This window comes from Aricia agestis, chromosome Z (assembly GCF_905147365.1).
Source record: "Aricia agestis chromosome Z, ilAriAges1.1, whole genome shotgun sequence".
Taxonomy (NCBI): domain Eukaryota; kingdom Metazoa; phylum Arthropoda; class Insecta; order Lepidoptera; family Lycaenidae; genus Aricia; species Aricia agestis.
The window spans coordinates 31,044,185-31,061,648 of NC_056428.1; the positions used below are offsets into that span (position 1 = coordinate 31,044,185).

Genomic DNA, 17,464 nt, shown 5'->3' on the forward strand with positions numbered 1-17,464 from the left:
AGATTATAATCCATACATGGCATAGTTCTTAAAATTAATATGTTATATTAAAATGCATAATTGATTAGTACGATTAGAGATATAAAGTATCAATTACATTTATAACAGTCTATTCTAGACAATCAGCAAAATGCATTCCAAGAAGAATATATTCTTACAACCGGTGTCACCAACTACATAGAATTGATTAAAATATATCGTTGGCACAACGCGGAAAAAAGCATACAATTACATTACTGACATTGTTACATTACTTATTAAAATATAAAGGGTTAATAAATTAAAAAAATATCGAAAAAATTATGCCCCCCTACTAATAAAATATATATTTCCGCAGATAATAACCCAACAAAAAGACAGAGGAGCTCGAATAGTAATGCGCTACGTAAATAACTTTATTAGTAAAGAGGCGACAGTATAAAAAGATAAAAGTAATTGAATCAGAATCGTTAAAACCATTCTGAATTACAAAAAACATTACAAAATCATGCGTATAGTTGACACAACAATATTACAACAAGCACGACTATTTGGCCAAAAATACTGAGTATTAATAAGACCGAAAAACCCACAACTTAAACATAAATGAGCTGCAAATGAACCATTTTACGGCGATGACTACCACCGGCACATGACATTGGTACAAGAGCATTGGTATAAAAAAATTTGGTAAAAAATTTAATAAACGCTAAAATCTATCACTAATAGCTACCAAAAATATGGAATGTAAACATCGCAATAATCTCATAGAATATCATCAAATAATGTTATGACAAGAGCTTACGTTAATATTATAAAATAATAATTAAAAGTACTTCATAAGGAACCCGTTAGCCAAGATAATTATGTTTTAACAACACAGACATTTAATAAACATAAACCATATTTTAATCCTCAATGTTACCGTCATCGTGATAAGAATTGGAACGCCTTCTTCCTTTCACATAGATAAAGTCAATGTAGCGAAATGTTTATGTCAATTTGTTCGTCACAAAACATATCTTGACTAGCGGTGTCCCATTAGATGATTATGCAAGCTTACACCTAGTGGAATGTTAGTTCTATTAACCCTTACAATAATGGTTAGAAATACCCAAACCTCGATAAAATAATTCTTAAAACAAAACGCGTTACAGATGTATAAAATCGTCAGACATTACATATCCGAAATCTTACAACTATTTGGAGGTACTATACAGTCACAACTTTATATTGAGCTCCCAGTGTTAAATTTTCAAAAACCAAGAGATAGATAATGACAATATATTTTGAGGATCGTATAAGCCTAGACAGTAAATCCTAAGTTTTAACATCGAATAGTAGCAATAGAAGAACATAACGAAATAGAAATAGGCAATAGAGGAAATGAAAATTGGAATGCTTAATTTCTTTTATATTATATTTTGTCAAGGGTTATAAAACGAATCCTCTTAAGAACGATGGGATGAAATTTCAATTAAAGCTACGTTTGACGCTGGAAAATCAAGATATATTCAAATGCCTAATTGCGTATGCCATAGATACTAGAATAATCTTTCTTCTGTGTGGAATCTAAGTGAACCTAAAATAAAGTTCATTATGATTTTACATGTTGTTATTGATCAGAACCTGTTTCGGAGACGGTTTTTGTCAATAATTTTCCTTAAAATATCATTTCAAAAACTCGGATGAGTCAGTCATACGTTTCTTAGTGCATACGCAAAGCATTTGAAATAACAATCTAGCATTAAATACGGAAATAATTTTATAATAAATAATAAAAAAAAACTTAAAAACAAGCTTCACATCAATTTTTGTAGACTTAGAATAATAATATTAAATACAGAGTGTACAAATCTGGAATGTATATTTGAGCTGCTAACGTAAAAAAAACTAGTCTAAACTCGCCGTTTTCAGATAATAAATAATATCATTTGTTCCGCTGTGTCTATTGAAAACCTAAAAATAAGTTTTTGAACAAACTTACACTTAAATCATATCAATTATTGAGTATTAAACAATATATACTTATAGTTTCCTCGACTTTACCGTCGTCAAACCTGAGGTACCAAATCAATAAAATAACCTACTCTGTTTCCGAATATTTCAAACACAGAAGGTGTATGCCACTCCTCGGACTAAATAATTGTACGTATTAAAAAAACTCTTTAAAATGTTACTAATATGATCTTAAAATAAACTCTTACAAACACTAAGTAAAGCATATGTTTTTATAAATGAATATTATACACAATATAATATTTTGTACTGTGAGGTTATGCTTCTAAAATTGTGTGCTATATAGCACCTAGACAGTTCAGCATAATCTAATAATTTGAGTGGTGTAAATTTTGTACATTCACTGAAATGGCAACATAAACCCCGACGGGTAAATTGTACATTGACATAAATTCGACAAAATACACAGGTGAATGATAAAATTGACTTAAATGCAATCAATAAAATATTGTCTCCATTTAAAAAACATCCCATTAAGTGAAAAAAATCGGGTGTGTAATTATAATACATCTATGAACAGTACACAAATAAACGAATGACTCTTGTTCAAGGCGGCATAAACCGTGTCTTAAAAACTATTTGATTAACAGAGTGTGCGCTTTCAAACTTTTATGTCAAAAGAAGTATAATCTCACGTCAATTGGTAAAATTTCATTTAAATCTCTTTGTCAGACAAAAAAGACTTTGTATGTCTATGAAGATTAATAAATACGTAAAACATAAAAGACGCAACAGTACACACCCTGTAAAAGCATACAGATTTTTGCAATATTTTCATGTATCAGTCTTTGGAAATTACGTGGTGGAATGTCTATATAAACTCAAACTTCGCTTAACAGAGAGACAAAATGTACTTATTCTATTGACGACGACCAAACAGATTTAAAAATGTGTTTTTATTTATGTAGATCTGACACACCAGTAAAGTTTTTATTTTAATTTCATTTGTGTAGATTAGATTATTAAATTCCGGTTGATGTATATATAATTCTGATTGGTCATCGGTCATAAAAGTGTATCTATGGCCCGTTAATTGGGGGAATACAAGAAGATACAGCCACACTATATGACATTTAATGATTAATTAAGGTGTTACTTAGTGAAGGTTTTAACAGGAGAACAGAGTCTTATTAAATTAGTGATATTTCAACTAGCTAGTAAATGTTTCAAATGGCTGGTTGCTGAGTTTTTTATGGGAGTTTATCTATTCACAGTGCTTTGATTGGCTAATATCAACACATTGACCAATCAACCACGCTCGCCTTCATATACATAAACACCTTTTTAAAAAACTCAGTAACGCAGCATAAATCATTACTTAAGTTATTACATCTGTCAAAGTATTCATTAAATTCTTAAGAAATCATTAAATTATAAAAAATCATCATTAAGTGTTTCCAAGTGAGGCCGTTTTGTAGATTGGATTGAGTCCTACTTTGGTCTGTGTTTACTTGCGTTTGGGGCCGACATATCCGAAGATCAGTTTGGTGTTCCAGCGGAAGTGTTGAGTGAACATCGTTGCCAGCTTTATGGGATCTATCAAGTCGTCGTCGCAGACCTCCGTAGGGGGTCTTAATCATACGGTCTCGGCGCTCCGGTCCGAGGGCAGGGGCTCCGCTGCCGCCGGGTGCTTCGACTCGCCCGCCTGCTGAAACTTGTTGGTCTCAGCCGGCGGCGTTGCCCCGAAACTGAAAACACCACGTCCATCGTTAGGGATACAGTAATTACAGACAGTGCGAAAATGACCTCCGAACAAGATTCGAATATTTAAAATACGATTTAAAACCGTCAAGCACATACAGCACATCCGTTTCCATAAAATCACACCGCATGGTTACAAATTCGCGTTTGCACAATGATGTTTGACGCTAGGAGCTGAATGCTGTTTATAATTAAGATCCGAGACGGGTCCAGACAAACAGAGCGCACGCGAGCCGCGCGGATCGATAAATGCATCGGCAACTTGATATCCGCTAGGTGAACCTAAAGGTAACATGGGGGTGGAGCCCCGCCCGATAACGTGACTTCTAACAATCATAATAAGTATCAAAGTCGCTCAGTCAACAAATCGATACATGCAGTCCCAGACTAGAGCGCAACGGCTCTGCGCTGATCAATAATGCACACATGCAATGTAATAGATAAAGGTCGCTGTCTCGCACACAATTACATGTCAGTACAATGATCGACTAATACAGGTTGCAGCTCAGGTACATAAACAGGTAAATGAGTGGGGGGCACGCAGAAGCTTACTGTACAGTGTACATTCCTATTCGCTCTTATTTCTATGTAATACGGTTCATAGGTAGCTCATATCGACTGTACATGTCTGATGTAATGTATTTACCTCCCCACGCTTATGTATCACATGTCTCGTCTAGCTCAAAGCAGTCTGGCACTTTTTATCTTTTTTTCTCATCAACCATATAAGAGGGGCATCATAATTCCTATATGCGACATGTAGCGTTACCCGCCTCATTAAGAATTCAAGTTACGTTATGAAAATATTATTGCAAATACAATAGCACAGCGGTCTTTATTTCTTATGGAATGGATTTCAAGTTAACGTAATAGAGTGAATCTGATAAAAAACTAAACGCAAGCATGTAACTTTGAATTAATTTCAGTAGGCAATGCCAAATTTACAAAAAATAACAACACGCTCAGCAGATATACTAAAAACTTATGATTTAGATTTGATTCCAAAATAATAATTGATATAATTCAAGCGCTTTATCAAAATAAGTTTATGAATACATTATTTACAGGATCAACTTACTTACAACAATAAGTTTCTAGGCCACTTTAGAGGAAAAGATTTTCCAACACATAAAAATTATTTTTATAGACTTTTCTTAGAACGAGGTACCTAGACCGGGACTCAAAGTATCTCCATACCAAATTTCAGAAAAATCGGTTCAGCGGTTTGGGCGTAAAGAGGTAACAGACAGACACATAATATAATAAATTTCGCATAGCACAGTTATGTAATTCAGGTATTCCCAAAGTGTGTTTTGTATTATAGTCATTAGGATTGCCCCATAATTATTTGTAAGTTACTCGATTACTAAGACTGGTATTGTTTTTAATTTAAATAATACAATGGTTACAAATACTATAAAAATAAACTATGACTACTAAGTCTACTTACTAAAGTCATAGTTTATTTGTTAGTAATTTTATAATACATATCGGGAATATGGTAGCAAACCCACTTATAGGGCGACCAATTGAACAGTATAAATGTCATACATGATCCATACCAGATACAGTAGATGAAACTTAGCCATGTTTTTTTATTTAACTCGCTCAACACATACTATATACAACGTACTTTTGCTACTTCGAGTTTTATGAAGAAGATTTGCCAATGGGATTCCATAAAATAAAATGTAAGTTAAGATGTTCCATCAAGTCATCAAGTAATTACTAATTAATAATTGGAAACACCTAACTTAATATGTTATTAGTTAATAGTCAATTAGGAAAGCCAGAATTTTATTCATCAACTTACTTATCATTATCCTGGAATTCCGCGTTGGCATCCGAACGCCATTTGTTGCCCACCATGTTCTGAACACTATAAAAAAATTAGGCATAGATAGAATTGAATTCGAAATTTGAATTTTGATGAGTCGGTTGTTAATAATTATTACCTAGTAAAGTTAGTCGTGGACTTTCCCGGTTTTAATTGAATTAAATATACATAAACTTATAAAATAAATAATATAGTTATTTCTTTATAAAAAATATATGATTATTCGATTAACTCATTGCTTAGACATTAGTGTAAAATGTTTTTTTTAACGTTTTTGTACAAAAATATATTGTACAAAAACATTTTAATTTTCAAATAATTTTATTTTTAATATAAAAATACCTCAGGAGGTCTTTAGAGTTCATGTGCAAAAATAATATAAAAGTATTAATTAATAGAAATAATAATTTTATAGCATAAATCCGTTTATTAAGAGAACCGTACGTTTTTTTCCGGGATAAAAACTATCCTATTTTCATCCATAAAGTACGTCACACTATTTTCATGATTTTTCTACGAATAATAAAAACTAAAGAAACGTAACTCCCATACTTCACGTTTTTGTTACGTCACATTAGGGGGGGGGAGGGGGGGCTACCTAATGTGAAGTCACAATTTTACATGTAAAATTTAGGGTTTATCAACTTTATTAAATTTAAAAATGTGATATACTGTCATATCACAAAACTTAGGACCACTCCCCCCCACCTTGTCACACCATGTCACACTTGGTCCCTTATCTAGCCTATTGATACAAGAATATTTTATAATCCGATCGACTGAACCCTTTCTAATACATATAATAATTAACTGTCGATATTAAGGTATCGAACCCTAAAAGGTAACCCTTTGCAATGAAGGGGAGAAAATAACCAGCACGTGTACCTCCCACTCGAATTTCGGTGATTTGTTTCCTTTGCGTAATTGCTACATCTCTACGCACGTGCCCGTTACAACATTTCCAACCATAACGACACGTAAACGGATACCAGAGCGACGCTTCTGCATTAGGGTCGCATTTTTTGTCGACATTGGAATTAGACATAGACCAAAAGGCCAATAGTTACTTCTCAAAATAAAAAAAAAACTGTTTTCAGCGTTGTCCGTGTCAGTAAAAAAATTGTAAAACCAATTTAGAGCAATCTGAGCGTGTTGTGGTGCTGTTTATAACATTTAGGGGCTGTTTCACCACTTCCTGATAAGTGCCGGATAGGCTATTCACAACTTATCTGCCAGATTCACCATCTGTCAGATAAGTTGTGGATAGCCTATCCGGCAATTATGAAGAGGTGGTGAAACAGGCCCTTAGACAGAAAATATGCTTTTACGAGTATCCATAATTATTATTTTTGTAAAATATCACCATTTACTAAGAACCTTTTCCAAGATTAATTTTTTAGGCGAAAACTGTGCGACAGTCTTGTAAAAAAGTTGTTAGTATGTTAGTGCCATTACCTTTTTAAATATTTATTAATACATATTATTTCAAACTGTATATTTTAAAATATCCACTTACCACTGGCACTCTACGCCTCTACGGTTAGACAACATAATAGCAAAAATGTTACCAACATAATGATAAAAATATTAGAATAAGCGCGCCCAAAAAAAAAAAAAAGAAAGCAAATAAATAAACTCACACATGCCTCATCTGATCTCCTTGCGCGCTAATCTGTGCTAAATACGCTGCCTGCTTCCGATGGTGGTACATATGGACCCGGAGACACGACGGGTTCCGCATACGTTTCTGGCATATCTCACATTGTAGCGTCCCTTCCCTCGTGTCGTGCTTGTCGCGTATATGAACCTTTAGATTGTATCGATTCGCGAAGAACCGGTGACATGACGGACATTTTACTCCTCCCGATTTGCAGTTCCACCCTTTAGAGATACATAGAAAGACACGGTGAGTATTTGTTCCGTTTTGTGACTTTTATTAATTTTGTAGAATGAACACACTCATTAAGCAACTCTATTCTTGCGTTCGACTTATCTAATTTATAGTTATCTAATTTATAGTTGCAAAAAAATTTGTAGTTGTATTTGTTATTAAGTCTGCAGCTAAAAAGTCTGCAGTTTTATACTACTCAGTGCCTTTACACTTTGTATGAAAAGAATTTTTTCAAGTAGAAAAGTTTCTGCCAAACAAATGTTGTTCATATTCAGATGTACATGGGCGTAGCCCCCCTAACCTAACCTAACACCCCCCCCTCCCTACAAGAGCGATCGGTCGCTAATGCTTACGAGTTTCATACCTAAACGTGGAGCGGAGAGAGTTGCGGGGTGAGAGGGGAGGCATTCAATCGCATTCGCCCGCTAATATTTTGTTTTTAATTTTTACCTCACCTTCAGTACTATTGTGAGATACTCATAAGTTAAAAATCACGAATTCGAAGTCTCTTCAAAGTCACAAAATGGAAAAAATATTCGCCTTGTAAATTGGCTTACAGAATATCTCCCCTTCGCGAATCATACAATGACGTACCTGATTCTTTCGCTGAGTCGGGCAGCACCATCACGTTATTATACATGTCGCTGTCGAAGTCGATCATAGGCTCACTGGGCATATAAAAAAAAAAGAAAATAAAAGAAAATGTGCACATAACTAAAAAAATATTATACAAACTAATGTTAATAAATTAAAAATAAAGTAGTCAAAGACTGAAAACAATATCACTAACTTTTTTAACTTTTCAGGTCATCACTTAGGGGGGTATTACATTATCATTTATATATGATCATTTCTATGATCATATATAGGATCCAATATATATGATCATTTGATCATATGTGCTTATTACATTATCATATTTCATTGATCCTATTTTACGTCATATGTGGTTTCAATAGCCAATGGAGAGCGCTAACGCTGACAGGTATTGACGTCAGGGTTACTAGATCTCAGAGAATTCGATTTGTCAAAAGACATCGTCATTTTTAATATGGCTTGTTTTTTGTTATTTCAGCAAGATTATCCAAGTATATAATTAGAAAAATAATTACATTACATTATTTGAAACATATTAACGAACAAGAAATTAAAAACTCTTTTTTATATTAAATAACTGGCAACACCTATTTCTATGACCGTATTGGATCCAATCTCTCAGCAAATGTCAAAAATCTATGATCAAGGAAGAAATGAATCATATGTCTATATTACATTATCCAATATCATTGACTCAATGATCTCGGATCCAATATATATGATAATCTAATATCCCCCTTAGAGAAACTCACTTCTTATTTTTCCATTTTGAATGATTTTGCGTTATAAATACAAAAATGTTTGTTGCCCAATGAAGTAGACACAGAACAACTAGAAAAGTATGTTTAATGAAGTTACTAATTGATTTATTCTGATTCCAAGTTCCGATAATTTGATAATTCATCAGTACACACAAAGTACTTTATATAATATAAAGGGCAGCTCAAGTTTGTCGGTTCCATTGTTATAAATTACACAATAATTTACGAGTCTAAACAAAACAAAGAAAAAAAAATTAAAAAGTGGTGTAGGTCTACACTACTAGCATGTCTATTTTCTACAATGTGTAATTTACAGACCTGTATAATAAGGAACATAAGGTTCAAAATAACTCACCCATCAGATGCATATTCGGTGTTCTCGGCATGGATTGGGCTGTTCGAGATGTTGACTGGACGAGACTTCTTCTTAACATTCATTCCAGGCTTGTTCGGAGCGTTCTTCAAAAGCCTGAACAAATATTACTTATTGTAATATAATCACAGAAATACCTAGGAGTACAAAAGAAGTAAAAACATAACTTAATGTTGTGAAATTGGTATGATGTTTTAACCATTTGAGGTTAAAACATGGGTCAATGAGTTTTGACCCATACATACTGAATTTCACGGAAATAATTGTGACAGTAACTGAGAGCTGCCATTTTTAACCGACTTCCAAAAAACGAGGAGGTTATATATATTCAGCTGTGGATTTTTTTTTTTTATGATATCTATCCCATATCCTAGCTATAGGTTTAACTGATTATATCAAATTTCATTGACAAGAATTACATATACATGTTACATAAAACAGAACCCTCCTTACTAGGTTAAAAAGAAGCTGATAATATAAACATATTATTATCAGCTTCTTTTTAATCGACTTCTTCTTTTTAATCCATTACTTAAGACGTAAAAAAAACTAACCGTTTTAGAGGGCTGCGGTTAGTTTCATCCTTGACGGTAGCAGCATTCGCCGACTCTGGGGAAGTTTCTGGCATTATCGGCTCGTCCCCAGGTGGCACCCATTCGGGCAAACTATCAGCTAAATTATCCGGTGCTAGTGGTTCAAAGGTCGGCAGGTCATCGTTGACAGGCGAAGGAGATTTGCTTTGCTACAGTTAAAACATATGCATAAGGTATTAATTTGTTTTTTTTTTATTTAGTATTAAGAAAATGTCCAAAAGGTCATTTTATAACTGTACTAAACATAATCTAAAGTGGTCTTTAAACATTCAGCACACCAGTTTATTTAAAGCTAACACAATCTTTATACTTAATAGTATAAGTAGAAAGATTACTAATTAATAATTATGCTATGACAACAGTACAAAATTTCAATAACCCCCATCATTGCTAGTAGTAGAGGAGGGGAAGGTGCTATTTTTGTAGTCACTCGAGCATCATGGAGATCTAGTAGGTTTTTTACATTGAGTAAAACTGATTTTAAAACAATAAGAGCGTTTTTTTTATTTAAGCGGTGGGTTCAGAAACTGCAGCCATTTTAAAGTTTTGAAAAAGAAAATATATTCACAAAATTGCTTATTTAGGTAAATTATAAATTATATATTTAAGACAACAAGGACTAAATCATTTAGTTTAGTGCAAAATAAAATATCTGCAAAGCTTAGTTCGGAAAATATGAAGCTTTATTTTTTTATCTCTTAAAATGTCCCTACAGGCTTACCTGACCTTTGAATTGTCAGTGCTTTATATGGTAGCTTCTTTGGGGTATACTAAACATATTTTATCTTCATCTGACAGTTCCAATGACATTTCAATATAAAAAAATAAAAATTAAAATTAACCCACCATGTGCGAAATCTGATTTCTATAACATGATAACTAGACACATGTCGGAAGTCTATACAAAATTAATCTGTCACGCTTGAGCTAATCCCGAGATCCCCTCTTCCCCTCCCCAACTATAAACAGTAGGTTTATGTTGATGAATAGATGCAGACTCTTTTGATTATAACTAGTTATTTGACCGAGCTTTGCTCGGTATTCGATTAAAATGACATTTTCTTAAAATGATTCCTAGCTAGATCGATTTATCGCCCCCGAAGTATTCCAGACATACTTTTGGAAATGTCCATTAACTATGATGTAAGTTATGGTCCAGGTTCCCTAGAAATATTTGTTTTATTACTATCAACTTAATTTTTTGTGAGTAGCTTCATTTTGATACATCAAAAAACAATTTTATTTGCAAAAAATCTCGAAAGTGGTAGCTAACAGAGATAGAAAGGATTTCATACTTTGATTTAATGATCCTAAAATATGGATTGTTATATTTGTAGGACAATGTTACTCTTAAATTATATAACCAACCTATCAATGTACAAAAATCTGCTGGTTATTGTTTCATTTTAGGGTTCTGTAATCAACAAAACTTGGTTGACTATGGAACCCTAAAATGAAACCCTAAAATTCGTATTTTATCGAATACCGAGCAAAGCTTGGTCAAATAGCTAGTAGACATATTATGGAAAGAAAGCCTCTTTCCAGCAGTAGAACACCAAAGAATGTTTATAATGATTAATTTTTAACGATAGACTAAAAAATATCTTATATCTTTAAACGAGCAATTCTTGTATATGTATAATTGGAATCTCGGAATCGGCTCCAACGATTTTCATGAAATTTAGTATATAGGGGGTTTCGGGGGCGATAAATCGATCTAGCTAGGAATCATTTTTAGAAAATGTCATTTTATTCGTGTTTTATCGCATACTGAGCAAAGCTCGGTCAAATAGCTAGTTAATTACTTAAGTATAGAAAAAATAGAGTATTCAATAATATATTTTATCTAAAAAACTTACCTCTCGTCCGCCTGTCAAACCCTTCACTTGCAGAAGTTCTGCAGTGTGAAGGAATCCAGACAGCTCCTGCTGTCTTACATGCACCTCTCCGCGGTACATGAACTGCAGGAGCTGTCTCAGCTCTTGATGGTTCACATCCTTCAAGATGACTATCGGATGATCACAGGGATTCATCTGCGTAAAACAAGTTGGAGTCAGGAAAACATTACTTTATTACTGTGTCTCAGAGGCACAACTTTATATTATTTGTTTTTGCAAAAACAAACTCTACATAATGGTAGGAAATTAATTTGTATGACTTCTACAAGAAAGGATAGGTACAATTTTGTAATTTTTACCACTTTCCACTGTAAAAAAATTTAGCACATAATGTTGTGTGCTTCTAAAGTCTAAGGTGATTATATATTAGTTTTTGTATAGGAGTTTTACTTTTTGTTTTAATTTCTTTGCAAGTTGTAAAGATGAATGTAAAATATTGAACTGTTAGGAATCTAATTAGTTACTTAAGCTATTGTCACTACTGTTTGGGTATTAAAATTGTTATAATTATTATAGTATGTTATAATAATATAAGTATTTTATATTAAATGCTTCAACTCCCAAATGGCCACATGCAGCCGTGATAACAATAGATAAGCTATTGTCTGGTTTTTCCATGATTGAGGTATTTTTATTACAATATGAATAAATTAGGAACCCTCTTGAATATATTGAATAGAAATTGTTTCGTAGTTTTCCTTTAGTTATAATTAAGTATTATTGTTAGAGATGCAAGTTGAATAAAAGATAATAAGTATTATGATATGACAATGATTTATTGCAGTACAAAAATACCAGCAATAATAAGTATTAATAATGATTAAAATTATGTCAAGTTGTTGTCAAGTCAACAGAATCAAAAGTAGGATTAAGCTAAAAATAAAAGGTTAATTTAAAAGGATAATAATTTTAGAACAAAAAGAAACAATCAAGACGTTTTCGCAATAAACAGATTAACGTGATGAATACATAAGAAAAACATTCTCCAATCACAACAGGTATATTTATACAATTTCACAATACTTGTTTACACAAAGTTGCACGTTTCAAGGAGGAAAATAGGAGTATAACAAAGACGAATTCCAATGAGTCATACCTTAAATAGCTCCTTGAAGTAAGGGCTGCACACAGACAGTATCAGCTTATGTGCATGGACATACTGCCCACCAGCCGCCAATGTAACATCCACCAGATCCTCCCCATCCAACAAAGCTTGGAAAGACTGAGACAGATTCGAGTGGAAATCATTCCAACGCAACGAAAACTGCTCAGGCATCGCCATCGCCGTCTGAAAATGTCATCCACAGAATATCAGCATCAGTGACGCCCTTAAATATGCGACTAACTGTACACCCAATTTTCAGTTGAACTACGCGTCCACACAATGAAATTGCACTTACTGAAATTAGCACTCGTAGCACACCTCGTTTGTTTATCACTGCACCATAGAATGAAATATAATATTACAAATGTACATGTTAACGCACGTACATCTCAGTTGAACGCTATTAAATTATGAAATAAATAATGTTGACTGGCATGGCAATCAATACAAGGAAAAGTATCAAAATGTCGCTTCTCTTCTCACTCGCTCTTACACGAACATAAACGAACGGTTCATTGTCTGAAATCAGAAACGTCGGTGGTCGGTACACTGTGGTCGGTACGGTACCTATTTCTGAATATTATCTGTATTGATTTTTGCTTGAGAGTTGCATTGCCTAAAAAACAATTTTGAGAAAAATATTTTCGAAAATACTTTTGATCTAGTATTGCTAGCTTGACAGACGAGCTAGTATTCTGTCAAAAAAAAACAGTTTTACAGTATAATTTGAGCAGTAGACCAGTAGTAATAAACTGTACCCTGTAAACGATCAAATTGTTTGTCAAACTTTACGTGTTTGTCAAACAACTTGATAGTGTATAAGTCCGTCAAGAAAGTGAAGAAATTAAAAAGTGGCAACATCGTAGTGTCATCCCTTTTTTCTTAAATTGATTTGAAAGGGATGACACTACGATGTTGCCATTTTTAATTTCTTCTCTTTCTTGACGGACTAAACAGCTTTGTTTGAAGCGTTTGTCAAACAATCTACGTGTTTGAACTGTTAGAAGAAAATTTGGATTGGCGTTTGACAAACGTGTTTGAACGTGTTCCGCTGTATTTGTTTAATGAGATCTCAATATTATCTCAAACCGATTGTAGCTAATTATTGTTTGACAAACTTGTAGATGATGTATATCGCAATGGGTGCGCTCGCCTCGTCTCGCCTGTCTCGGAACCTCTCGGTCCGGTGTCGGTATTTTGCGCCAGAGGTCTCGCGAGGAACGCGAGCGCATTACTGTACACTCTCGCGTTTTTCACTACTAGTCGCGCCGCTAGACAGTGCAGAACAGAAAAATAACAATAATAAACGTCTTTATCAGTCATTATCTGTGAGAAATAAAATTAAATAATATTATGATTATAGATCTTTGGATTACAATCAATGATATTATTGTACTTATACAGATATGTTACGTCCATACTATTTTCCGGCTTAAATCTCTTTTTTCTAATTGTCAATGTCTGCAATTTTCAAATTCAAAATTGCAGACATTGACAAATTATTCACAAATTATGAGTGAAACAAAAGATACGAAAAACCATTTACGTAAAAGAGACAGTTCTATTTTTAAACGTCGAATTGTATCGCTGTCTCTTTTTTCGCCTGAGCTATGACGAAAATTCGATTTTTTCCAGATTGTTCGAAAAAATGATTGAAAATGTAAATAATCGAGGTATTTATTGCAATCAAGACATGTGGTAAGAGATTCCATGTGTTTTGTTTACTTTCGAGTCATAATTGGTACATTTTCGATACACGTACGACGTCATTTTCAATTTATTTAAGTAAGACAAGACGCGGCACATTCGTGACTGCGCTCGATGCAGACTAAACAACAGATGGCCCAATTGGGCCGTATTTGAAGCTTCACAATGCGCGCGGTAGTAACATAATATCTGGTTTGAGTATTTCATCATTGATTACAATGATATCTTTTGATGCATAGAGAAAAATAATGGTCCATCTTCTCTGAGTTCATAACTGGATTGAACTAAGCGAGGATGTACATGATCGCACTCCGGGCAAGTAGCTCTCGCACGAGACTCTTGCCCGAGAGCTCTCAGCGAGAGTGTACAGCCGACATAAATAGTATTTGAATCATTGAGGTACTATAGACTGGAGAGAGCCTTTTATCGGTGTATAAGCGTCAAAAGCGTGTAATGTTATGTCCTACTTACTAGGACATAACAAAGGAGTCGGTCTGCATATTTCATGTAATAAAAGTGTTAATAAAGGTTTTTAGTGAACATTTAATGCTAGACATTGATGAGTTTTGTGGTTCCGCTAAATAATAAACCATAAGAATGGTCAAAGAATGCTTCAAACAAGTGGATTTAACATTAAATACGTAAGTTTTGAACAACGTTTTTTGGGCTTTTCGATCGGTATTTTTGTAAGCTAAAAAGATAATTTATAAGTTTATTAATCCCTTATTCGTGCTTTATAAGGCATTAGTGCTAAAATTGTCACATCAATTAATAATTTGGCTATAAAAATTGCATAGCTTTTTACGTATGTTTACGGACTCTCATTGAACTATAACTCACTTGAACTATAGTTAATCGATATCATGAAGTAATTGACTTTCTTTCCTGTATCATAATGTGCTTCGAAATAATCGACAAATAGAAATATTCCAGAAAATAAACGCACACTACTTGTATGAAAATAAGCACAAAATGGCCACGTGATTACGGGCTAAGACTACATTTATACTGTAATACTTTATCTATGATCTGAATGGGCCAACAACCAACAAAAAACTATGTTTTCCAAATAAAATAACAGATGGCGCAACTGATTGCTTTCTGTATTCGTTCACATCACCTCTAAATTTTTTGAACTATAAAATATGAGAGCTCGCAAGAAGTGAGAACAAAACATTAGTTGCCACTATATTATCCAAAGACCTGTAAACCTAATTATGACCTAATTATGTATGAATTCAAGAAAAAATGTGATACCCATGGGAGAAATACTCGTAATAAACTTAAGCTTGAAATTCCGGTGACTAGACTTACTAAAGTCAAAAATTCTTTTAAAGGTCAATGTATACGTGTGGTATACGCCTTTATAATAAGATCCCAGAAAACGTTCAAAATCTTTCAATTAATAAATTTAAAAAAGTTGACAAAGCACGTTTGTGTACCAAAGCATACTATAAAGTTACAGATTTAATGAATTATAGTACACCGTGGGAATAAGGTCGCCCCTGTAGAGCTGTTTCTGTATATTATTTTATTGTAATATTGTACACTTGTTGTATTTTCTTTTATTTAATCACTAGCTGTGCCCCACGGTGTTACCCGCGATTTATTAGGTAAACTAAATTGTGTTATAATAGGTCAATTAGTTATATGTAATTAGAGACAAAATGAATTGAGTTTGATCATCGGAAATATCAATTTTTGATAACTGAGAGATGGAAGTTGATTATCCTGTCATACGTTATTGTTTTTAACCGACTTCCAAAACTAAGGAGATATAATAGATAATATATGTGATTTTTTTATGATTTATGATTAACTTTGCTGTTTCTGAAACGATTTCCAACTTTTCGCAGTGTAAAGGACTGTGAGACGGAGGACGGGACGGACGGAGGGCACATCTATACTAATATTATAAAGCTGAAGAGTTTGTTTGTTTGAACGCGCTAATCTCATTAACTACTGATCCAATAAAAAGAAAATAACCAATTAACCAGGAAGGCTATATTAGAGTGCATCAAGAGTTTCCAATAAATTCATTTTTATAATTAATTACTAAGTTTGTTTGTACTTTGTAAAAAGGATAATTTCAACTCAGCACGACACGATACCATATCGTTAAAAGCAACAGATTCAGGAGGGGTGGGGGGGCAACAGATTCAGGAGGGGTGGGGGGGTCCCTGTCTACTGCTTGCCCCCAAGCAGTAGACAGGGCGAAAGCGTATTAATCAATTAAAAAAATAATAATAACACCTCCTCTATTTCTGAAGTCGGTTAAAAATGTTAACCATTTGTTAGTCCAGGATATCAGTTAACAGCTTGTAAAATTTTGTCGAAATCGGCTCTCAAACATCGGAGTAATCGTTGAACAAAAAAATCACATGAAAACGAACATAACATCTCCTCCACTTTGAAAGTCGGTTAAAAATGTAGCCTATGTATTAATCCAGGATGTCAACTACCTCCTTGTAAAATTTTGTCGAAATCGGTCTAGCCGTTTAAGCGCGAAGAAGTAACAAACATACAAACTCACAAACTCACATACTTTCGACTTTATAATATTAGTAGAATAATGACATTGTAATTTTCCATCCTTTTGATAGAAGATGGCCCTGTGCGAGTTTCTTAGCCGGTTCTTCTCGCCGGGTTAGTTCCCGAACCGGTGGTAGGCCCCAGTAGCATCTACGTTCGGAAAGTGTTTGAAAAAAAACCTATTCTGAATATTTTTTTTTACTTTCACTTTGACTTTATGATTTGTTATTTTGCAGAGTGGCATGAGCCTACAATACCATTGGACGAGACACGCTGATCATCCAATGGTAACGAATATACGCAGGTGCGGCTCGGGGCCGGGCCCGGGCATTAAACGATGATGATAATATACCTACAGTCTGTCAAGAAAGTAAAGAAACCGATTCACTGCGGCGCACCTTTTTGAATACTTTCAGTCGTGGCGGCATACAATTTTCTCGTGACACGTGAGCCGTGTCATACGCCATAGAA

The 17,464-nt window shown here is 33.8% G+C and overlaps 1 protein-coding gene across 3 annotated transcripts; it reads right to left on the reverse strand.

Annotated features, from left to right (window-relative positions):
* Window positions 1-296: 296 nt before the first annotated feature.
* LOC121738949 (protein tramtrack, beta isoform-like) lies at window positions 297-13,274 on the reverse strand. Of its 3 annotated transcripts, none has more exons than XM_042131233.1 (9): window positions 13,050-13,274; window positions 12,746-12,937; window positions 11,611-11,784; window positions 9,713-9,900; window positions 9,141-9,254; window positions 8,022-8,095; window positions 7,183-7,417; window positions 5,513-5,578; window positions 297-3,686 (listed from the first exon to the last, which is right to left on the reverse strand). In XM_042131233.1, exons 2-9 carry the CDS (start codon window positions 12,929-12,931, stop codon window positions 3,575-3,577), a joined length of 1,149 nt encoding a protein of 382 aa, XP_041987167.1. In that variant the 5' UTR covers window positions 12,932-12,937; window positions 13,050-13,274; the 3' UTR covers window positions 297-3,574. The 3 variants fall into 3 exon arrangements, with proteins under 3 accessions (XP_041987167.1, XP_041987166.1, XP_041987168.1); XM_042131232.1 differs by having other exon boundaries at window positions 7,177-7,417; XM_042131234.1 differs by lacking the exon at window positions 5,513-5,578 and having other exon boundaries at window positions 7,177-7,417.
* Between the last annotated feature and the right edge of the window lie 4,190 nt (window positions 13,275-17,464).

Excerpts from the sequence above, each read along its gene's own strand:
- LOC121738949 (XM_042131232.1), bottom strand. The coding sequence starts at position 12,931 with ATGGCGATGCCTGAGCAGTTTTCGTTGCGTTGGAATGATTTCCACTCG. Across the intron at positions 9,255-9,712 it reads AACCGCAGCCCTCTAAAACG|GCTTTTGAAGAACGCTCCGA; the intron begins GTTAGTTTTTTT and ends ATATTTGTTCAG. Across the intron at positions 5,579-7,176 it reads GGAGATCAGATGAGGCATGT|TGTTCAGAACATGGTGGGCA; the intron begins GTGAGTTTATTT and ends ATTTTTTTATAG.